This window comes from Oncorhynchus keta, chromosome 33 (assembly GCF_023373465.1).
Source record: "Oncorhynchus keta strain PuntledgeMale-10-30-2019 chromosome 33, Oket_V2, whole genome shotgun sequence".
NCBI classification, from domain to species: Eukaryota; Metazoa; Chordata; class Actinopteri; order Salmoniformes; family Salmonidae; genus Oncorhynchus; species Oncorhynchus keta.
In genome coordinates this window covers 25,096,334-25,121,283 of record NC_068453.1, presented here as the reverse complement: position 1 = coordinate 25,121,283, position 24,950 = coordinate 25,096,334, and the positions used below count along the sequence as shown (strand labels likewise).

Sequence of the window (24,950 nt, the reverse complement as noted above, 5' to 3'; positions counted from 1 at the left end):
GTAGCATAGGACAGAGTAACAGAGAGAGAGAGAGATGTAGCATAGGACAGAGTAACAGAGAGAGAGAGAGAGATGTAGCATAGGACAGAGTAACAGAGAGAGAGAGAGAGAGAGAGAGATGTAGCATAGGACAGAGTAACAGAGAGAGAGAGAGATGTAGCATAGGACAGAGTAACAGAGAGAGAGAGAGATGTAGCATAGGACAGAGTAACAGAGAGAGAGAGAGAGATGTAGCATAGGACAGAGTAACAGAGAGAGAGAGAGAGATGTAGCATAGGACAGAGTAACAGAGAGAGAGAGAGATGTAGCATAGGACAGAGTAACAGAGAGAGAGAGAGATGTAGCATAGGACAGAGTAACAGAGAGAGAGAGATATGTAGCATAGGACAGAGTAACAGAGAGAGAGAGAGAGATAGACAGATGTAACATAGGACAGAGTAACAGAGAGAGAGAGAGATGTAGCATAGGACAGAGTAACAGAACAGAGAGAGATGTAGCATAGGACAGAGTAACAGAGAGAGAGAGAGAGAGATGTAGCATAGGACAGAGTAACAGAGAGAGAGAGAGAGATGTAGCATAGGACAGAGTAACAGAGAGAGAGAGAGAGATGTAGCATAGGACAGAGTAACAGAGAGATAGAGAGAGATGTAGCATAGGACAGAGTAACAGAGAGAGAGAGAGAGATGTAGCATAGGACAGAGTAACAGAGAGAGAGAGATGTAGCATAGGACAGAGTAACAGAGAGAGAGAGAGAGATGTAGCATAGGACAGAGTAACAGAGAGAGAGAGAGAGATGTAGCATAGGACAGAGTAACAGAGAGAGAGAGAGATGTAGCATAGGACAGAGTAACAGAGAGAGAGAGAGATGTAGCATAGGACAGAGTAACAGAGAGAGAGAGAGAGATGTAGCATAGGACATAGTAACAGAGAGATAGAGAGAGATGTAGCATAGGACAGAGTAACAGAGAGAGAGAGAGAGATGTAGCATAGGACAGAGTTACAGAGAGAGAGAGAGAGAGAGATGTAGCATAGGACAGAGTAACAGAGAGATATAGAGATGTAGCATATGACAGAGTAACAGAGAGAGAGAGAGATGTAGCATAGGACAGAGTAACAGAGAGAGAGAGAGAGAGATGTAGCATAGGACAGAGTAACAGAGAGAGAGAGAGAGAGATGTAGCATAGGACAGAGTAACAGAGAGAGAGATGTAGCATAGGACAGAGTAACAGAGAGAGAGAGAGAGATGTAGCATAGGACAGAGTAACAGAGAGAGAGAGAGATGTAGCATAGGACAGAGTAACAGAGAGAGAGAGAGATGTAGCATAGGACAGAGTAACAGAGAGAGAGAGAGATGTAGCATAGGACAGAGTAACAGAGAGAGAGAGAGAGAGATGTAGCATAGGACAGAGTAACAGAGAGAGAGATGTAGCATAGGACAGAGTAACAGAGAGAGAGAGAGAGAGATGTAGCATAGGACAGAGTAACAGAGAGAGAGATGTAGCATAGGACAGAGTAACAGAGAGAGAGAGAGAGATGTAGCATAGGACAGAGTAACAGAGAGATAGAGATGTAGCATAGGACAGAGTAACAGAGAGATATAGAGATGTAGCATAGGACAGAGTAACAGAGAGATATAGAGATGTAGCATAGGACAGAGTAACAGAGAGAAAGAGAGATGTAGCATAGGACAGAGTAACAGAGAGATATAGAGATGTAGCATAGGACAGAGTAACAGAGAGAGAGAGAGAGATGTAGCATAGGACAGAGTAACAGAGAGAGAGAGAGAGATGTAGCATAGGACAGAGTAACAGAGAGAGAGAGAGATGTAGCATAGGACAGAGTAACAGAGAGAGAGAGATGCAGCATAGGACAGAGTAACAGAGAGAGAGAGAGAGATGTAGCATAGGACAGAGTAACAGAGAGAGAGAGAGAGATGTAGCATAGGACAGAGTAACAGAGAGAGAGAGAGAGAGAGATGTAGCATAGGACAGAGTAACAGAGAGAGAGAGAGAGATGTAGCATAGGACAGAGTAACAGAGAGAGAGAGAGAGATGTAGCATAGGACAGAGTAACAGAGAGATAGAGAGAGATGTAGCATAGGACAGAGTAACAGAGATATAGAGATGTAGCATAGGACAGAGTAACAGAGAGATATAGAGATGTAGCATAGGACAGAGTAACAGAGAGAGAGAGAGAGATGTAGCATAGGACAGAGTAACAGAGAGATAGAGAGAGATGTAGCATAGGACAGAGTAACAGAGAGATATAGAGATGTAGCATAGGACAGAGTAACAGAGAGATATAGAGATGTAGCATAGGACAGAGTAACAGAGAGATATAGAGATGTAGCATAGGACAGAGTAACAGAGAGATATAGAGATGTAGCATAGGACAGGGTAACAGAGAGAGAGAGAGATGTAGCATAGGACAGAGTAACAGAGAGATATAGAGATGTAGCATAGGACAGAGTAGCAGAGATAGAGGTATGGGGAAATAAATGGAGAGGTGTAAAGGAGTGAAGGAGATAGAGGGGGAGGTACTGAAAAGGGGGTGAGATGAAAAGCAGAGGAATATATTTGCAGGGAAAGAAGGAAAGAGCTGGATGAAGAGCAGGAGAGAGTAAATGGCTGATTGTCTTGAATACTGATGTTATTCTCTCACTACAGGAAAACTCTCATTTAAGCAGAGGGTTTTTCCCCGTTTTAAAGAACAAATCAAACGGGGAATGAAAGAGAGGTGGAGGGAGGTGTGTTCAAACACAACTAAAGCACACAGGTTGTTCTCAATGGAAAATTCCATCGGTGCTCCAACCTCTTCACTGAGGCAACTGGACAGAGACATTGAACCACCCGTTCCTCCCCTCCAAGAAAAGAGTTCCCCTTCCATTTCTATACAGAGGACGACCCCCCCACACACACACACACAAACACACACAAACACACACACACACACTATGTAAAAGTTAGCGCTAACTAAAGTGCTGAGAAAATACATGACATCTGGAAAGTCTATTTTGTGATTGGTCAGAAGTATATTTCATGTTTGGTTGTCCCAAGACACTTACCAAGTATATATATGAATGACACATAACTTCCTAACATAAATACTGACCTCAGAATCTGAAACCACTAAGTAAGTTATTTATATATATATATTTTTAAGTATATGTGTCCAATAACATCGTCGTTCTTGTGGCGATTTGTGGTGGACAACATTTTCCCGGCCTGCTAACTTCAGCAGTCCATTTTAATGGCTGCCCTGCTGTATTATGGGTCGTATAACATCATCAACATGTGATATTATATTCTCTGGAAAAACAGACAAAAAACAGGTCAAGCACGAAATGAAACAGAGCAGAAACGTCCCGTTTAAATAACCTCTCCAGTAAAAACAAGCCAGCAGACACATTTCAGCTCAACAACACATATCCATGTATCAAGTCAAACTAACTGTACTGTGACAAAGTGAAAGTATGTCACTCAATGTCCTGTGTGCATCTGTGTTTTAGGTCACTTCACAGGAGAGCGAGCCAACGTGCCCTAGGGGGCCCGGGGAATGGAGGACAGTATGTGACCGGTGCCTAACTCGCCGCTCCGCTTCACTGTCGGCAACATGCATCACCTTCACCGGATGATGGCTTTGTGCTTATGGTGCTCTCTCCTCGCCATTCTTCTCCACACGACGGTGTTTGCGGATGAAGAGGCGGATCTTACGAAGCCGACAGGACCGTCTGCCAGTAAGGGATGGTCCAGTTGGCTAGGCTCGTACATGCCAAAGCAGCCCAGCTTGTCCAGGATCCCATCACTCCCGGCGGCGCCATTGTTTCCTTCGCTCAACCCATTTGGAGGGAAGTCACAGACTAAGAATGCAGGGCCCCAAAGGACCACACCATCAGAGGGACCAACAAGGGAACTGTCAAAGGGACCGATAGAGAGACCGACAGAGGGACCAACAGAGAGACCAACAGAGAGACCAACAGAGAGACCAACAGAGAGACCAACAGAGGGACCAACAGAGAGACCAACAGAGAGACCAACAGAGGGACCAACAATGGGACCAACAGAGGGACCAATAGAGGGACCAACAGAGGGACCAACAGAGAGACCAACAGAGAGACCAATAGAGAGACCAACAGAGAGACCAACAGAGGGACCAACAGAGAGACCAACAGAGAGACCAACAGAGAGACCAACAGAGGGAACAACAAAGAGACCAACAGAGAGACCAACAATGGGACCAACAGAGGGACCAACAGAGGGACCAACAGAGAGACCAACAGAGAGACCAACAGAGGGACCAACAGAGAGACCAACAGAGGGACCAACAGAGGGACGAACGGAGCCTGAGAATTCACCGGGACATACAGGGTCTGTGGAGGAGAGTATTAATAAAAGCCCTCAGTCCTCCACCATCACCTCTTGGACTGAAGGTCACCCGAGCTCCACTGAGATAAGAACAGTAACAAACCCACAGACAGTCACTCCTAACAAGAACACACAACCAAACACCCAAGATATCTTAGATTCTATAACCGCTGTCTTAGATTCCATATCCTCTATTTATATGTCACAGAGGGTTGATATATCCTCAGATAGTCTCACCACAGTCCCCACAACCCTGGTCACAACTCCACCAAGGATCACCGTCAACCCAACACAGGTAGAGACCACACTGACCAGACAACCCTTTGACTCTGGCACCCCACCCACGTCCCCACAGACCAGGGTCACCACAAGACGTCTGGCCTTGACCGTAAGCACCGACATTGGAACTAAAGAGGCCCTGGTCACCGAAACTCAGCCCAGTCAGAGTTCACCAGACCTGGGTGTTTCCGAGGCCAAAGCAGGGCCTGTGGAGGAACGACTGGGAGCAAACACCACCACCAGGACAGACGATAGAACACTAAGGGTTAACTCACCAACACCCGGAGGTAAGTCTCCAACACATCAACATACATATTGATTTAGTATTAGTGATGGGCAGGCTAAATGACAATCAATGGATGTGATCAATCATTCAAACCAAATGGGGGTCTTCAGTCTGTTGAAGAAAAAGGCTGAAGAAAGTGAATGATGGATGGCATCTCTGAAATGACAGCCATGAGTCACCACAAACCTCTCTCTAGCTAATATAGCCCAAGTCCCAGTTCACATACTTACATCTCTATTGCATCTTTATTATTCTCCTTCATTGAGATAATCACTTGGTGAATGAACAGTAGTGGAAACCACACTGTCCCCTATCATGTCCCTATCATGTCCCTATCATGTCCCTATCATGTCCCCTATCATGTCTCTATCATGTCCCTATCATGTCCCTATCATGTCCATATCATGTCCCCTATCATGTCCCTATCATGTCCCTATCATGTCCCTATCATGTCCCTATCATGTCCCTATCATGTCTCTATCATGTCCCTATCATGTCCCTATCATGTCCCTATCATGTCCCTATCATGTCCCTATCATGTCCCTATCATGTCCCTATCATGTCTCTATCATGTCTCTATCATGTCCCTATCATGTCCCTATCATGTCCCTATCATGTCCCTATCATGTCCCTATCATGTCCCTATCATGTCCCTATCATGTCCCTATCATGTCCCTATCATGTCCCTATCATGTCCCTATCATACATGATCACTCCAAGGAAGGAAGATCGGAAGGAAGGAAAGACGCAATTTCACCGCTTTAGAACAGACCCTAAAAATGATGCAGTGGTTGTTTTATTTTTTATAAACAGATGATATTGGAACGCTCCACTGTGCCTGAAGGGGTGGGGGAGGAGAGAGAGGTACTGTAGTGTGTGTGGGGGGGGGTAGTTAGTATCACTTTCACATGACATTGAGGGAGTACCCGTAGCCCGGCGCCAACCCCCACCGCCACTGTAGCGACGCTGGCTCTGTCTGGAGTCTGTATTCATAATAAACCTCAGGAAGCCCCTCCCCCCCGTATAGGCGCATCAATCATAGGAGGGTCAAAGGTCAGGTGATACAATGATGAGACGATTATGGCCAACCAGAAGGCAGTGTCACAGGAGAATGGTACAGGGGCCTACTATTGCATATATCTATGCACTGGAATGTATGCAATTATCATCATTATGACACATTTCTGTCACTTTCAGCACACCATTACTAAAAGCCAACTACGTATGATAGAGAGCATAAGCATATTGTTGGTGCATAAACCCCGTAACGCCTTTTAATGTTGCCACTTGACATGCCATCAGTCGGTCACTCCAGGATTCCCCGATCGCAAATGTTTTGGAAAAATCAACAGTTCTCTGCATATAATGCAAGGGCTTGCAAATTTGACCCAATCAATGCACTCCTTTCGCATTAAAACAGTCGAATCATCGCAATATTATCGCATAACACTGACCCATCGCCGCAGTACAAAAAGAAGGCACACAATTTCAACCAATCACCACCGTACATTTACTGCATAATATGGTTCAATCAACCGACACGTCAACAAACATTTTCCCTCCTCAGCTCTGTGTCACAATAAATGAGACAGAATGTGAAGAATGTTGCTGCAGCTAAATCAAGCACCTTAGCCTGCAAATATCAGCAACAATCCTGAGGGACTGATTATCTTTGATGAATATACGGATGAGCGATAGTGAGAAGAATAGTTTATTTTGTTGTGTTTACTGCAACACATCACACTGTGTTGTGTCTGGGCATGAGCACAACTTTGGAGGAGAATCCCATTGGCAGCTTTCGTTTCGTTCGTTATGTCTAGGGATAGCTGTGGTAGTACGCAGTGTTTTAGGATATTTTTGGTCATGTGCAATATTTGAATCTGTTAAGTATTTGTATGTGTTCTAATTTTGAATCAGTACACTGATGCATTGTTTTGTTATATCTAGGTGTCCTATGTGTGAAATATAGTGTGTTGTGTGTTAGGTTGTATTATGACTGTGTTGTGTTGTATTATGACTGTGTTGTATTGTATTATGACTGTGTTGTGTTGTATTATGACTGTGTTGTGTTGTATTATGACTGTGTTGTGTTGTATTATGACTGTGTTGTGTTGTATTATGACTGTGTTGTGTTGTATTATGACTGTGTTGTGTTGTATTATGACTGTGTTGTGTTGTATTATAACTGTGTTGTGTTGTATTATGACTGTGTTATGTTGTATTATGACTGTGTTATGTTGTATTATGACTGTGTTGTGTGTTGTGTTGTATTGTGACTGTGTTATGTTGTATTATGACTGTGTTGTGTTGTATTATGACTGTGTTGTGTTGTATTATGACTGTGTTGTGTTGTATTATGACAGAGTTATGTTGTATTATGACTGTGTTGTGTTGTATTATGACTGTGTTTTGTTGTATTATGACTGTGTTGTGTTGTATTATGACTGTGTTGTGTTGTATTATGACTGTGTTGTGTTGTATTATGACTGTGTTGTGTTGTATTATGACTGTGTTGTGTTGTATTATGACTGTGGTGTGTTGTATTATGACTGTGTTGTGTTGTATTGTGACTGTGTTGTGTTGTATTATGACTGTGTTGTGTTGTATTATGACTGTGTTGTGTTGTATTATGACTGTGTTGTGTTGTATTATGACTGTGTTGTGTTGTATTATGACAGAGTTATGTTGTATTATGACTGTGTTGTGTTGTATTATGACTGTGTTTGTTGTATTATGACTGTGTTGTGTTGTATTATGACTGTGTTGTGTTGTATTATGACTGTGTTGTGTTGTATTATGACTGTGTTGTGTTGTATTATGACTGTGTTGTGTTGTATTATGACTGTGTTGTGTTGTATTATGACTGTGTGTGTTGTATTATGACTGTGTTGTGTTGTATTATGACTGTGTTGTGTTGTATTATGACTGTGTTGTATTGTATTATGACTGTGTTATGTGTGTTGACTGTGTTGTATTATGACTGTGTTGTGTTGTATTATGACTGTGTTGTGTTGTATTATGACTGTGTTGTGTTGTATTATGACTGTGTTGTGTTGTATTATGACTGTGTTGTGTTGTATTATGACTGTGTTGTGTTGTATTATGACTGTGTTGTGTTGTATTATGACTGTGTTGTGTTGTATTATAACTGTGTTGTGTTGTATTATGACTGTGTTGTGTTGTATTATGACTGTGTTGTGTTGTATTTTGACTGTGTTGTGTTGTATTGTGACTGTGTTGTGTTGTATTATGACTGTGTTGTGTTGTATTATGACTGTGTTGTGTTGTATTATGACTGTGTTGTGTTGTATTATGACTGTGTTATGTTGTATTATGACTGTGTTGTGTTGTATTGTGACTGTGTTGTGTTGTATTATGACTGTGTTGTGTTGTATTATGACTGTGTTGTATTGTATTATGACTGTGTTGTGTTGTATTATGACTGTGTTGTGTTGTATTATGACTGTGTTGTGTTGTATTATGACTGTGTTGTGTTGTATTATGACTGTGTTGTGTTGTATTATGACTGTGTTGTGTTGTATTATGACTGTGGTGTGTTGTATTATGACTGTGTTGTGTTGTATTGTGACTGTGTTGTGTTGTATTATGACTGTGTAGTGTTGTATTATGACTGTGTTGTGTTGTATTATGACTGTGTTGTGTTGTATTATGACTTTGTTGTGTTGTATTATGACTGTGTTGTGTTGTATTATGACAGAGTTATGTTGTATTATGACTGTGTTGTGTTGTATTATGACTGTGTTTTGTTGTATTATGACTGTGTTGTGTTGTATTATGACTGTGTTGTGTTGTATTATGACTGTGTTGTGTTGTATTATGACTGTGTTGTGTTGTATTATGACTGTGTTGTGTTGTATTATGACTGTGTTGTGTTATATTATGACTGTGTTGTGTTGTATTATGACTGTGTTGTGTTGTATTATGACTGTGTTGTATTGTATTATGACTGTGTTATGTTGTATTATGACTGTGTTGTGTTGTATTATGACTGTGTTGTGTTGTATTATGACTGTGTTGTGTTGTATTATGACTGTGTTGTGTTGTATTATGACTGTGTTGTGTTGTATTATGACTGTGTTGTGTTGTATTATGACTGTGTTGTGTTGTATTATAACTGTGTTGTGTTGTATTATGACTGTGTTGTATTGTATTATGACTGTGTTGTGTTGTATTATAACTGTGTTGTGTTGTATTATGACTGTGTTGTATTGTATTATGACTGTGTTGTGTTGTATTATAACTGTGTTGTGTTGTATTATGACTGTGTTGTATTGTATTATGACTGTGTTGTGTTGTATTATGACTGTGTTGTGTTGTATTATGACTGTGTTGTGTTGTATTATGACTGTGTTGTGTTGTATTATGACTGTGTTATGTTGTATTATGACTGTGTTGTGTTGTATTGTGACTGTGTTGTGTTGTATTATGACTGTGTTGTATTGTATTATGACTGTGTTGTGTTGTATTATAACTGTGTTGTGTTGTATTATGACTGTGTTGTATTGTATTATGACTGTGTTGTGTTGTATTATGACTGTGTTGTGTTGTATTATGACTGTGTTGTGTTGTATTATGACTGTGTTGTGTTGTATTATGACTGTGTTGTGTTGTATTATGACTGTGTTGTGTTGTATTATGACTGTGTTGTGTTGTATTATGACTGTGTTGTGTTGTATTATAACTGTGTTGTGTTGTATTATGACTGTGTTGTGTTGTATTATGACTGTGTTGTGTTGTATTATGACTGTGTTGTGTTGTATTATGACTGTGTTGTGTTGTATTATGACTGTGTTGTGTTGTATTATGACTGTGTTGTGTTGTATTATGACTGTGTTGTGTTGTATTATGACTGTGTTGTGTTGTATTATGACTGTGTTGTGTTGTATTATGACTGTGTTGTGTTGTATTATGACTGTGTTGTGTTGTATTATGACTGTGTTGTGTTGTATTATGACTGTGTTGTGTTGTATTATGACTGTGTTGTATTGTATTATGACTGTGTTGTGTTGTATTATGACTGTGTTGTGTTGTATTATGACTGTGTTGTGTTGTATTATGACTGTGTTGTGTTGTATTATGACTGTGTTGTGTTGTATTATGACTGTGTTGTATTGTATTATGACTGTGTTGTGTTGTATTATAACTGTGTTGTGTTGTATTATGACTGTGTTGTATTGTATTATGACTGTGTTGTGTTGTATTATAACTGTGTTGTGTTGTATTATGACTGTGTTGTATTGTATTATGACTGTGTTGTGTTGTATTATGACTGTGTTGTGTTGTATTATGACTGTGTTGTGTTGTATTATGACTGTGTTGTGTTGTATTATGACTGTGTTATGTTGTATTATGACTGTGTTGTGTTGTATTGTGACTGTGTTGTGTTGTATTATGACTGTGTTGTGTTGTATTATGACTGTGTTGTGTTGTATTATAACTGTGTTGTGTTGTATTATGACTGTGTTGTATTGTATTATGACTGTGTTGTGTTGACTGTGTTTTGTTGTATTATGACTGTGTTGTGTTGTATTATGACTGTGTTTGTATTATGTTGTATTATGACTGTGTTGTGTTGTATTATGACTGTGTTGTGTTGTATTATGACTGTGTTGTGTTGTATTATGACTGTGTTGTGTTGTATTATGACTGTGTTGTGTTGTATTATAACTGTGTTGTGTTGTATAACTGTGTTGTGTTGTATTATGACTGTGTTGTGTTGTATTATGACTGTGTTGTGTTGTATTATGACTGTGTTGTGTTGTATTATGACTGACTGTGTTGTGTTGTATTATGACTGTGTTGTGTTGTATTATGACTGTGTTGTGTTGTATTATGACTGTGTTATGTTGTATTATGACTGTGTTGTGTTGTATTATGACTGTGTTGTGTTGTATTATGACTGTGTTGTGTTGTATTATGACTGTGTTGTGTATGTATTATGACTGTGTTGTGTTGTATTATGACTGTGTTGTGTTGTATTATGACTGTGTTGTGTTGTATTATAACTGTTTGTATTATGACTGTGTTGTGTTGTATTATGACTGTGTTGTGTTGTATTATGACTGTGTTGTATTGTATTATGACTGTGTTGTGTTGTATTATGACTGTGTTGTGTTGTATTATGACTGTGTTGTGTTGTATTATGACTGTGTTGTATTGTATTATGACTGTGTTGTATTGTTGTATTTGACTGTGTATGTATTATGACTTGTATTATAACTGTGTTGTGTTGTATTATGACTGTGTTGTATTGTATTATGACTGTGTTGTGTTGTATTATGACTGTGTTGTATTGTATTATGACTGTGTTGTGTTGTATTATGACTGTGTTGTGTTGTATTATGACTGTGTTGTGTTGTATTATGACTGTGTTGTGTTGTATTATGACTGTGTTGTGTTGTATTATGACTGTGTTGTGTTGTATTATGACTGTGTTGTGTTGTATTATGACTGTGTTGTGTTGTATTATAACTGTGTTGTGTTGTATTATGACTGTGTTGTGTTGTATTATGACTGTGTTGTGTTGTATTATGACTGTGTTGTGTTGTATTTTGACTGTGTTGTGTTGTATTGTGACTGTGTTGTGTTGTATTATGACTGTGTTGTGTTGTATTATGACTGTGTTGTGTTGTATTATGACTGTGTTGTGTTGTATTATGACTGTGTTATGTTGTATTATGACTGTGTTGTGTTGTATTGTGACTGTGTTGTGTTGTATTATGACTGTGTTGTGTTGTATTATGACTGTGTTGTATTGTATTATGACTGTGTTGTGTTGTATTATGACTGTGTTGTGTTGTATTATGACTGTGTTGTGTTGTATTATGACTGTGTTGTGTTGTATTATGACTGTGTTGTGTTGTATTATGACTGTATTATGTTGTATTATGACTGTGTTGTGTTGTATTATGACTGTGTTGTATTGTATTATGACTGTGTTGTGTTGTATTATGACTGTGTTGTGTTGTATTATGACTGTGTTGTGCTCTGGCCCGGTTTCTGCTTGGTGTGACAGACAGTGTGTAGATAAAGTCAACCGGTTGGATGGAAAGTACAAAAAGGTTCTTCGGCTGTCCCCATAGGAGAAACCATTTTTGGTTTCAGGTAGAATCCTCTGTGGAAAGGGTTCTAAATATAACCCAAAATGGTTCTACCTAGATCCAAAAAGGGTTCCTCAAAGGGTTATCCTATTAGGACACCCGAAAAAGGTTTTAAATAGCACCTTTTTTTGTTCTAAGAGTGTAGGAGGGAATACTCTGTGGTCTGTATCAGTATTCCAACAGCAAACCCCAATCCTATGGGACCATCTGCTCCTTTCTCCTCCACATCCCCTGTTCATGGATGCTGAACATGCGCCTCGTCATTTAGGCTCCCCCTCTCCCTGTCTACCCTCCCTCCCTCCCTCCCTCCCTCCCTACAGCCCTCCCTACAGCCCTCCTTCCCTCCTCCTGTAGGGGTGGTTGTGGAGGGCTAAAATGTCTCTGTAAGGATGATGCTGGTGATTATCAAAGCAGGGATGAAAACTGGGGAGGGAGAGAACTCTGCTATTACGTTCTGTTCCAGTGCAGATACAATCTATGCATTTGTCTTGTGCAGAATCCTGCAGCGACAAAACAAGTGAACCTCCTACGTCGCCAAACACCCCCAGCGGAGACTCAAATGTGAAAAGAGTGCAGGACACTCGGTACTATAATACATGATCCCCTCTCCCTCGGGTATGAAGGAGAATGTCCACCTGTCAAAGCCTTCTGTTTCAGAGAGGTGTAAGTAAGGCACAGCATTTCAATGTTGAAGACGTGCAAAACATAACCAAAACCAATGAGCTTCCATTGATTCAGAATACGCTTGTTGTGTCACCTTCGTCCTTGACGGGTCTGTGTGTGTGTGTGTACGGTAACACTATGCCAATCTCATCCCTTTCAAAGACAAACTCCAGCTGCAGAGAGCAAAGCAAGGTCAATGAGATAAGAGGGAAGTGGAGGAGGGGGTAAAGAAAGGCTTGAGTAAAGGAGGAGAAGGGGGGTTGTGGCTGAGGAGGTGTGGGGGATGATAAATTAGTCTCTTTAAACCCATCGCGGCAATGCTTTAGATCCCCATCTCCACTCATTTCCCCCCCAAACAGATTACCCCTTTACCTTTACCTGTCCCTACATTACCATTATCATCAACACTAATGGGGGGTGGCAAGACTAAATAATACACCCTCCATATGATACAGTGGCACTGTAGATACCATACAACACAGCCGTAGGATTTATAGCAGAACCAATCAATTATTATACTTTTTTTACCCCTTTTTCTCCCTAATTTCCTGGTATCCCAATTGATAATGTCGTGTCTTTGGTTATGCCGGATTAAGTGAAGTGCTATTCTATAAAATCCTTTCTCTGTAATTAATATTACCTGATTGAGCTAATAATTTAAATGTAATTAACTAGAGAGTCGGGGCACCACAAAATAATATGTATATAGCTGTTATCTTCCGAATAAACTCTGAAAGACCTAGTAATATTTTACATCAATAGCAGTCAATATTAATCGTTACTTCCTGGTTATCTTCATGAACCCTGGCTAACAAGTTGAATCAGCAATACAAAATTGGGTTTAATTATTTATTTACTAAATACCTAACTAATCACATAGCATTACATATACAAAGAATGAATCATACCTTGATTACAAATTACGTCATAAAGGAAAACGTCCCTAGCGGGCGGAACAGATATGACAGCTGGTTACACAAAAGAAAAGGAGCCGGGTTTGAGTGAAAGAGCGGAAGACTGAGGGACACAGGGAGAAGCTGTGCTATTGTAAATACAGTATCTTATGCATTCTAAATTACCACCCATTTGGAAAAGTCAAATGCAATAAATATTTACTCTGAGTTGCGCTTCGGTAGGTTGGTGGAAGGCCGTGTTGCCAAACCGAGTCCTTTGAAGAATGTCTCTGGTGGTCAATTGGATACGTTGTAGTAACGTCGTTGTGTGGTAGACGGAATACTCTGTCTGTTCTTTCCTAGCCCGCGTTTGCAGCTGATGTTGCTCACTCAAAGGCTAGGATATGTCACTTCTGTAGTGAATAAGAGTTCAAAGTTCATATCATTCGCAACCAAAGCTCATGCTTTGTTCTATAGTCGACATGTTAGTCCTTTTAACGCAGAGACTGCAGACCTCACGCACTTGGAACAGGAGGTTACATTTTCGTCAAGGCTTTATATAGTGGAGCGAGGCAGTTAGCCTGTTTGTGTTTCTACATTGAAGCACGGCAGCTTGGGGGAAATTACTTGAACCCAGCGTTAGACTCGACATTATCGGCTAACATGCCACCACTGTGTTACCACGGTAACCCTGATTAGCCGTTGCCATCCTGTGCATCGCTAGGCTCATGTGTTTGTTTGGTCCAAAATGTAAATTCAGGGAGTAGACTGTTGATCAGGCAAACACACACACACATTTCATCACCCAAGGTTACTACTAATACTCATTGAAATATACATTTAGAGAATGCAACGTATTCCAATTAGTATGAAGTCTACAAAACTAACCCAATAAGCCTGTGCACAGTGATGCAATATTCTGATTGCATTGAGCAAGAGTGGGAAGGGCAGGAAATTGGAGGTTGAGGTATTGTAGCTATATCCAGTTTTAATGAAAACGAATATGACTGTCTGTCTCTCTTCACCCTCCTATCCTACCGGCTTCTATTTCTCATCACTCCAGGCTCCATATGTGTGTGTGTGTGTGTGTGTGTGTGTGTGTGTGTGTGTGTGTGTGTGTGTGTGTGTGTGTGTGTGTGTGTGTGTGTGTGTGTGTGTGTGTGTGTGTGTGTGTGTGTGTGTGTGTGTGTGTGTGTGTGTGTGTGTGCGTGACAGTGACGGAGATGTGTATGCTGGCAGAAGTGAGATCAGAATTATACTGCCTGATCAACCACTGGATAAATCCCATCACAATGATCTCACGCCTTGTTTCTAATACACAATGAAATGAAACACACACTTCCCCATCAGGAAGCTCTTGGGTACAGTATGTTGTGGTGGACTTTAATTACAAGTGCTTCACAGGAACCTGGTAGAATGATGTTTGTTGTGTAGCTAGTCACTGAATGGCTCTGAATTCACATGCAGTCAAAGCTATAACCTCTTTTGGAGCTAGTGCTCTAGTGTAGTGCTCTAGTGTAGTGCTCTAGTATAGTGCTCTAGTATAGTGCTCTACTATCCTGATGTCGGCAGCAGATGAAAGTTGTATTCACAGCATTGCTAACTTAGCTAACTTAACTTAGCTAGAAAACAAGTTATATTAAGTGGCTAGCTAACAATATCATCATTTGGTGGCTAATCAGACAGAGCTAACTAATCAGCTGAGCTAGCAAACAAAATAACAAAATTCGGATTTGAAAAATACTCCACCAACTGGCTCTGCATTTCAGGAATCACAGTAGCAAGTAGTCCTGGTCCACTGTTCAGTTAGTGGACTCACAGCACAGACCTCTGCCAAACCTAAGGATGTGCACTTACTTGTGTGTAGTGGGAGTACCAGCCCCTCATTAACTGTCCCCCTCTCGCTTTGTGCAGACCCCAGTCTGTCAGGGAATGGGTGGGCCCTGCTTTAGACCCCAGTCTGTCAGGGAATGGGTGGTCTCTGCTTTAGACCCCAGTCTGTCAGGGAATGGGTGGGCTCTGCTTTAGACCCCAGTCTGTCAGGGAATGGGTGGGCTCTGCTTTAGACCCCAGTCTGTCAGGGAATGGGTGGGCTCTGCTTTAGACCCCAGTCTGTCAGGGAATGGGTGGGCTCTGCTTTAGACTCCAGTCTGTCAGGGAATGAGTGGGCTCTGCTTTAGACTCCAGTCTGTCAGGGAATGGGTGGGCCCTGCTTTAGACCCCAGTCTGTCAGGGAATGGGTGGGCTCTGCTTTAGACCCCAGTCTGTCAGGGAATGGGTGGGCTCTGCTTTAGACCTGTCTGTCAGGGAATGGGTGGGCTCTGCTTTAGACTCCAGTCTGTCAGGGAATGGGTGGGCCCTGCTTTAGACCCCAGTCTGTCAGGGAATGGGTGGGCTCTGCTTTAGACCCCAGTCTGTCAGGGAATGGGTGGGCTCTGCTTTAGACCCCTGTCTGTCAGGGAATCGGTGGGCTCTGCTTTAGACTCCAGTCTGTCAGGAAATGGGTGGTCTCTGCTTTAGACCCCAGTTTGTCAGGGAATGGGTGGGCTCTGCTTTAGACTCCAGTCTGTCAGGGAATGGGTGGTCTCTGCTTTAGACTCCAGTCTGTCAGGGAATGGGTGGGCTCTGCTTTAGACCCCAGTCTGTCAGGGAATGGGTGGGCTCTGCTTTAGACCCCAGTCTGTCAGGGAATGGGTGGGCTCTGCTTTAGACTCCAGTCTGTCAGGGAACGGGTGGGCCCTGCTTTAGTCCTGTCTGTCAGGGACTGGGTGGGCTCTGCTTTAGACTCCAGTCTGTCAGGGAATGGGTGGGCTCTGCTTTAGACTCCAGTCTGTCAGGGAATGGGTGGGCTCTGCTTTAGACTTCTGTCTATCAGGGAATGGGTGGGCCCTGCTTTAGACCCCAGTCTGTCAGGGAATGGCTGGGCTCTGCTTTAGACTCAAGTCTGTCAGGGAATGGGTGGGCCCTGCGTTAGAACCCAGTCTGTCAGGGAATGGCTGGGCTCTGCTTTAGACTCAAGTCTGTCAGGGAATGGGTGGGCCCTGCGTTAGAACCCAGTCTGTCAGGGAATGGGTGGGCTCTGCTTTAGACTCCAGTCTGTCAGGGAATGGGTGGGCTCTGCTTTAGACCCCAGTCTGTCAGGGAATGGGTGGGCTCTGCTTTAGACCCCAGTCTGTCAGGGAATGGGTGGGCCCTGCTTTAGACACCAGTCTGTCAGGGAATGGGTGGGCTCTGCTTTAGACCCCAGTCTGTCAGGGAATGGGTGGGCTCTGCTTTAGACCCCAGTCTGTCAGGGAATGGGTGGGCTCTGCTTTAGACCTCAGTCTGTCAGAGAATGGGTGGGCCCTGCTTTAGACCCCAGTCTGTCAGGGAATGGGTGGGCTCTGGTTTAGACCTGTCTGTCAGGGAATGGGTGGGCTCTGCTTTAGACCTGTCTATCAGGGAATGGGTGGGCCCTGCTTTAGACCTGTCTGTCAGGGAATGGGTGGGCTCTGCTTTAGACCCTAGTCTGTCAGGGAATGGGTGGGCTCTGCTTTAGATCCCAGTCTGTCAGGGAATGGGTGGTCTCTGCTTTAGACCCCAGTCTGTCAGGGAATGGGTGGGCTCTGCTTTAGACCTGTCTGTCAGGGAATGGGTGGGCCCTGCTTTAGACCCCAGTCTGTCAGGGAATGGGTGGGCTCTGCTTTAGACTCCAGTCTGTCAGGGAACGGGTGGGCCCTGCTTTAGTCCTGTCTGTCAGGGACTGGGTGGGCTCTGCTTTAGACTCCAGTCTGTCAGGGAATGGGTGGGCTCTGCTTTAGACTCCAGTCTGTCAGGGAATGGGTGGGCTCTGCTTTAGACTTCTGTCTATCAGGGAATGGGTGGGCCCTGCTTTAGACCCCAGTCTGTCAGGGAATGGCTGGGCTCTGCTTTAGACTCAAGTCTGTCAGGGAATGGGTGGGCCCTGCGTTAGAACCCAGTCTGTCAGGGAATGGCTGGGCTCTGCTTTAGACTCAAGTCTGTCAGGGAATGGGTGGGCCCTGCGTTAGAACCCAGTCTGTCAGGCAATGGGTGGGCTCTGCTTTAGACCCCAGTCTGTCAGGGAATGGGTGGTCTCTGCTTTAGACCTGTCTGTCAGGGAATGGGTGGGCTCTGCTTTAGACCCCAGTCTGTCAGGGAATGGGTGGGCTCTGCTTTAGACCCCAGTCTGTCAGGGAATGGGTGGGCTCTGCTTTAGACCCCAGTCTGTCAGGGAATGGGTGGTCTCTGCTTTAGACCTGTCTGTCAGGGAATGGGTGGGCTCTGCTTTAGACCCCAGTCTGTCAGGGAATGGCTGGGCTCTGCTTTAGAACCCTGTCTGTCAGGGAATGGGTGGGCTCTGCTTTAGAACCCTGTCTGTCAGGGAATGGCTGGGCTCTGCTTTAAAACCCTGTCTGTCAGGGAATGGCTGGGCTCTGCTTTAGAACCCTGTCTGTCAGGGAATGGGTGGGCTCTGCTTTAGACCCCAGTCTGTCAGGGAATGGGTGGGCTCTGCTTTAGACCCCAGTCTGTCAGGGAATGGGTGGTCTCTGCTTTAGACCCCAGTCTGTCAGGGAATGGGTGGTCTCTGCTTTAGACTCCAGTCTGTCAGGGAATGGGTGGGCTCTGCTTTAGACCTGTCTGTCAGGGAATGGGTGGCTCTGCTTTAGACCCCAGTCTGTCAGGGAATGGGTGGGCTCTGCTTTAGACCCCAGTCTGTCAGGGAATGGGTGGTCTCTGCTTGAGACCTGTCTGTCAGGGAATGGGTGGGCTCTGCTTTAGACCCCAGTCTGTCAGGGAATGGGTGGGCTCTGCTTTAGAACCCTGTCTGTCAGGGAATGGGTGGGCTCTGCTTTAGACCCCAGTCTGTCAGGGAATGGGTGGTCTCTGCTTTAGACTCCAGTCTGTCAGGGAATGGGTGGGCTCTGCTTTAGACCTGTCTATCAGGGAATGGGTGGGCCCTGCTTTAGACCTGTCTGTCAGGGAATGGGTGGGCTCTGCTTTAGACTCCAGTCTGTCAGGGAATGGCTGGGCTCTGCTTTAGACTCCAGTCTGTCAGGGAATGGCTGGTCTCTGCTTTGGACTCCAGTCTGTCAGGGAATGGGTGGTCTCTGCTTTAGACTCCAGTCTGTCAGGGAATGGGTGGTCTCTGCTTTAGACTCCAGTCTGTCAGGGAATGGCTGGGCTCTGCTTTAGACTCAAGTCTGTCAGGGAATGGGTGGGCTCTGCTTTAGACTCCAGTCTGTCAGGGAATGGCTGGGCTCTGCTTTGGACTCCAGTCTGTCAGGGAATGGGTGGGCCCTGCTTTAGACCCCTGTCTGTCAGGGAACGGGTGGGCCCTGCTTTAGACCTGTCTGTCAGGGAATGGGTGGGCTCTGCTTTAGACTCCAGTCTGTCAGGGAATGGCTGGGCTATGCTTTAGACTCCAGTCTGTCAGGGAATGGCTGGGCTCTGCTTTAGACTCCAGTCTGTCAGGGAATGGGTGGGCTCTGCTTTAGACTCAAGTCTGTCAGGGAATGGCTGGGCTCTGCTTTAGACTCCAGTCTGTCAGGGAATGGGTGGGCTCTGCTTTAGACTCCAGTCTGTCAGGGAATGGCTGGGCTCTGCTTTAGACTCCAGTCTGTCAGGGAATGGCTGGGCTCTGCTTTAGACCTGTCTGTCAGGGAATGGGTGGGCTCTGCTTTAGACTCCAGTCTGTCAGGGAATGGCTGGGCTCTGCTTTCGACTCAAGTCTGTCAGGGAATAGCTGGGCTCTGCTTTAGACTCAAGTCTGTCAGGGAATGGGTGGGCCCTGCGTTAGAACCCAGTCTGTCAGGGAATGGGCCTTTAGCCCAAGAGGTTTAGAATCGAGGACTGGCGATAGATTAAGAATTAAGAGTTTGGGTTGTGGTACGCTGATACTAGATCACTGCTTAAGATGCATCGAGAGGAGAGAAGAGAGAGGAGAGAGGGAGGGAGCGAGCGCGTTGGTGAGAATGAGAGAGATGGCTTTAGAATAAGGGAGTCTGTTCTGTTCAGTCTGTTCAGTGCTTTGACTTGAGATAAATGGAAATTGTTTGCCGTTGTTTTTCCCTTGTTACATCTGTAAGATGGATGATGTGGCATAGACATTGATGTCAGGCCAGGATGCATATCCACACACACACACACACACACACACACACACACACACACACACACACACACACACACACACACACACACACACACACACACACACACACAGAGGAAGAAGTCAATGTGATTAGACTAAACAGGCCCGACTACTGGACCACGGATGGCTGGCTACGGCTAAACGGATGAGAGAAGGATGCATTTGACATATCTGGGTTGTGAAATCTTCCTCCCATTCTGCCATCCCCATCTCTCAACTGCCTTCCAAGACACGCCAGTATTCCCGTAATCTGTGTTGCTCTAACGATCTCAGAGCGGTCGTGATTCAAGTCATGTGCAGCACTTTACTCTACAGTATGTTGTTTTTAATGTCTCGGAGGTTGAATTGCGTAACTCTATCTCCTCAGTGGTTCCTGATGAGGAGTGGCACGATGGGGATGAAGATGGGGTGGATCCTGTACCGAGGACACCACAGGAATGAGTTAGTCCTTTACATTTCAAAAACTAAAAGCATTGTATTCGGGACAAATCATTCACTAAACCCTAAACCTCAACTAAATCTTGTAATAAATCATGTGGAAATTGAGCAAGTTGAGGTGACTAAACTGCTTGGAGTAACTCTGGATTGTAAACTGTCATGGTCAAAACAGATTGATACAGCAGTAGCTAAGATGGGGAGAAGTCTGGCCATAATAAAGCGCTGCTCTACTTTCTTAACAACACTATCAACAAGGTAGGTCCTACAGGCCCTAGTTTGGTCGACCTGGACTACTGTTCAGTCGTGTGGTCAGGTGCCACAAAGAGGGACTTTGGAAAATTACAATTGGAACAGGGCAGCACGGCTGGCCCTTGGATGTACACAGACAGCAAACATTAATGATATGCATGTCAATCTCTCATGGCTCAAAGTGGAGGACAGACTTTATCACTACTTTGTTAGATGTATTGACATGTTGAAAACACAGAGCTGTCTGTTCAAACGACTAGCACACAGCTCAGACATCTATGCACAAGACATGACACCACAGGTCTCTTTACAGTCCCCAAGTCCAGAACAGACTATGGGAGGCGCACAGTATTACATGGAGCCATGACTACATGGAACTCTTTTACATTTACATTTACAGTTAAGTCATTTAGCAGACGCTCTTATCCAGAGCTTTTCCACATCAGGTCACTAAAGCAGCAGTAGAGTCATACATTTTTGTTTAAACAGATAAAAAGACACCTTATGGAACAGCGGGGACTGTGAAGCAACACAAGCATAGGCACAGACACGATAACATACGCACACGTACACATGGATTTTGTGTTGTACATATGTGGTAGTGGAGTAGTGTGTTGTGAAATCTGCTATGAATGTATTGTAATGTTTTAAAAATTGTATAACTGCCTTAATTTTGCTGGTCCCCAGGAAGAGTAGCTGCTGCCTTTGCAGGAACTAATGGGGATCCATAATAAACCCCAGGAAGAGTAGCTGCTGCCTTAGCAGGAACTAATGGGGATCCATAATAAACCCCAGGAAGAGTAGCTGCTGCCTTAGCAGGAACTAATGGGGATCCATAATAAACCCCAGGAAGAGTAGCTGCTGCCTTAGCAGGAACTAATGGGGATCCATAATAAACCCCAGGAAGAGTAGCTGCTGCCTTAGCAGGAACTAATGGGGATCCATAATAAACCCCAGGAAGAGTAGCTGCTGCCTTAGCAGGAACTAATGGGGATCCATAATAAACCCCAGGAAGAGTAGCTGCTGCCTTAGCAGGAACTAATGGGGATCCATAATAAACCCCAGGAAGAGTAGCTGCTGCCTTAGCAGGAACTAATGGGGATCCATAATAAACCCCAGGAAGAGTAGCTGCTGCCTTAGCAGGAACTAATGGGGATCCATAATAAACTCCAGGAAGAGTAGCTGCTGCCTTAGCAGGAACTAATGGGGATCCATAATAAACCCCAGGAAGAGTAGCTGCTGCCTTAGCAGGAACTAATGGGGATCCATAATAAACTCCAGGAAGAGTAGCTGCTGCCTTAGCAGGAACTAATGGGGATCCATAATAAACCCCAGGAAGAGTATCTGCTTCCTTAGCAGGAACTAATGAGGATCCATAATAACGCCCCAGGAAGAGTAGCTGCTGCCTTAGCAGGAACTAATGGGGATCCATAATAAATACAAATACCACCAGGAGTCATTACGACGACAACGTCAAAGCCACTGATTACAGGTAACTGGATCGCACTTAACATTACACAAACACAAATAAGATATTGGACACACAAAGATACGCACGCACACACCCTTAGAAACACACACACACTTGAACACACTATATCACAAGCCCTCCAATCACTCCTCGCTTACTTACTTCCCCAATCTAGCTCAACACACTGTCAGTTTGAAGAGCAAAGCAGCCTATTACTGTTACAATCTGTCTGAGAGTCACAGCAGCCAGGCAGAAACATTTCCCTCAGCCCTTCCTACAGTCTCTAATTGCCTCCAAAGGGAGGTGACTGTTGGCTGGAATCGTGTTGTTGAACATTTACCAGCCGGAGTCTAGCTAAGGACCTCTCTCCCTCTCTTCGTTTGATTAGTAGCAACTCTTTTCAAAAGAACATCTCAGGTAGAGAGGAAGTAGAAACATCTGGTGGATGGTCAGTAAAGATTCATTAATCATGTGATAATTAAGAGGTTCATTTGAAACCCACTTCTCCGCAGCAGATGTAACCCACATTACTGCCCAGAAATAGCAGACCTATTCAGCCAAATAGTAAAAATAGACTAGTTAAATGTGCTACTGCAGATGACGTGACACCACAGAGGCTTGTGTGTGTGAGAGAGAGAATCTGCTGCCTCCTTTTCATGCAAATCAAATATCAAACCAGTCCATAACATGTTCCTATGTAGGACTGTAGCAGGCCAGGGTCTGTTGATGTAAAGGAGTTTTGGGATCATATCAGATCTCTGTGTGTATAACATGTTCCTATGTAGGACTGTAGCAGGCCAGGGTTTGTTGATGTAAAGGAGTAGCTACAGTAGTTTGGACTGTCTGGCGACAGGCAATATTTCATAATAATTTGGGGGTGCTTATATTTCTCCTGTTACACACAAGTGTATAATGGGAATGTGTTTCTTGCATATCCCAACTCTCCCTGAGAAACACCCACAGAGAGTGGGGTCACGGCCAGGGTCACGTACAATGCCCCTGAAGCAATTAGAGTTAAGTGCCTTGCTCAAGGGAACAGTGACAGACTTTTCTCCTTGTCGGCTCTGGTACGCGAACCAGAGACCTTTCGGTTACTGGCCCAACATTAACCTTGAGGCTACCTGCTGCCCATAGACCAATAACAAAGAGAGTTTTAAACCTCTCTGCCAATAACAGCTAGTTTTGAGGTTCCATATCCCTCCCATAAAGCTTAGGCCCCTCACTCAGACCACTACCATAGTCCTAGCAAAATTCTTGCTTGAGAAATGTGTCTTTGCTAAGTGTCACGTTCTGACCATAGTTCTTTTGTGTTTTCTTTGTTTTAGTGTTGGTCAGGACGTGAGCTGAGTGGGCATTCTATGTTGTATGTCTAGTTTGTCTGTCTTTGTGTTTGGCCTGATATGGTTCTCAAGCAGAGGCAGGTGTTAGTCATGGTCTCTGATTGGGAACCATATTTAGGTAGCCTGTTTTGTGTTGGGTTTTGTGGGTGGTTGTCTTCTGTCATTGCACTAGATAGGACTGTTTCGGTTTTCACATTATTGTTTTGTAGTGTTCTCGTGTATGGTCTTGATTAAACATGTTGAACTCTAACCACGCTGCATTTTGGTCCTCCTCTCCTTCAACGGAAGAAAACCGTTACACTAAGAAGCAATTTGTTTATTTTTATTTTTACAATTTTAATTGAAAAAAAATAACAATAAAGTACTTAATTGTTGCCCAGAAATGATTTGATATTGAGATAAAAACAGATGCATTTAAGGCATAACTGCTGAGTTAGGAGACATACATCACCATGGAAACATTAAAATAGTAAACATTTGTCTGATGTAAGTCTGATACTAATCGCTCAACTTCTGTTGAACTATGGGAACCTTACAGTATGTTCGCAACTCTGGTATGTTTCAATGGCGATTTAAACAGACGCACAAAAAAGACAACACTTTGATCCGAGTTGGATCATCGTCAGGTCATCTTTTTCTTGAATACGTTCTTCTGTCCTGCACCTGATGAGTTGGAATTTCCTTTTTCTCGATTTTCTAACCCTCTACAAACATCTCTGCCCAAGCTATTGTAAAGTAGCTTGTTATTGATTATGGTGTCTACATAGATACATACATAGGCTGTTGCCATTGAATCCGGGCAGTGACATGACATCCATACATGTGACTGACTGTAAACCTGAGGGGTTCGTCACAAGTGGAATGTAGACTATAAATAGACAGCAACACGCGATGGAACGGACCGGACTTCGCTGTCCCCGTCGCACGGCCACATTCCAACAGGGGCGGGGATCCAGGCCGGCGGACTGGCTGGACGCTCCGATGGGCGATTATTTGACCCGAGCGAGACCGGCAGGAACCCTTGGCTCTAGTCCAGAAACCCCAGTCACGTTTTCCACTGTGCCCGCGGGGCAGCTAGGGCATCGCCCAGGAAAGTAAACAAACGGGCGGAACAAGCGACTGGCCTGCCACAACATGACCGCCCTTATCTGTGGCAGTTGACTCGCCTGGCGCTTCCCGTTTGTGTTAAACCCCGCCCACATCTTCCACACTGTGCAGGCAGGGTGTCTAGTATGACAATATTACATCATTATTGTTACGACACTGCTTCTCGTCTCTCCTGTAGTAATAGCCATCTTCAAAAGGAATCTTTTAGTGACAGATAAGCAACATATCAGGCACCTCCTCTTATCATAACATGATTACAATTTAACCACTATCTGTAGGTGTCATCATCAGGGATGGTTCCAATGAGTTACTGACTCATACAGGTGGCTGGAAAATAGTGGGCTGAACCAACACTAATATTCTATGGGGGTGCCATGTTATTGCTTTTGGGGAGGGGCAGTGCCCAGAACCCCTGGCTACCAGTGTAATTCTAACCCTGTCAGAACAAATACAATTTATTATTCATTTCACCCTCCAGATTAGTTGAGTAATAAACTATGTCAGAGGTGTTAGTGTGTTGATTCACCTCAGTGGATTTTAGACGAATACAAGACTGTTTTAACTGCAGTCTGCTATATATTCAGCTGA

The 24,950-nt window shown here is 43.8% G+C and overlaps 1 protein-coding gene across 1 annotated transcript in view; it reads left to right on the top strand.

The window, feature by feature from the left end:
* Positions 1–24,950, top strand: part of LOC118380951 (proline-rich transmembrane protein 4) — a 44,992-nt gene that overhangs the window by 12,899 nt on the left and 7,143 nt on the right. The window contains exon 2 of the mRNA XM_052492568.1: positions 3,509–4,930. Within this exon, the coding sequence (XP_052348528.1) occupies positions 3,613–4,930 (1,318 nt within the window). The 5' untranslated portion in view covers positions 3,509–3,612. The remainder of the gene's footprint in view (positions 1–3,508; positions 4,931–24,950) is intronic.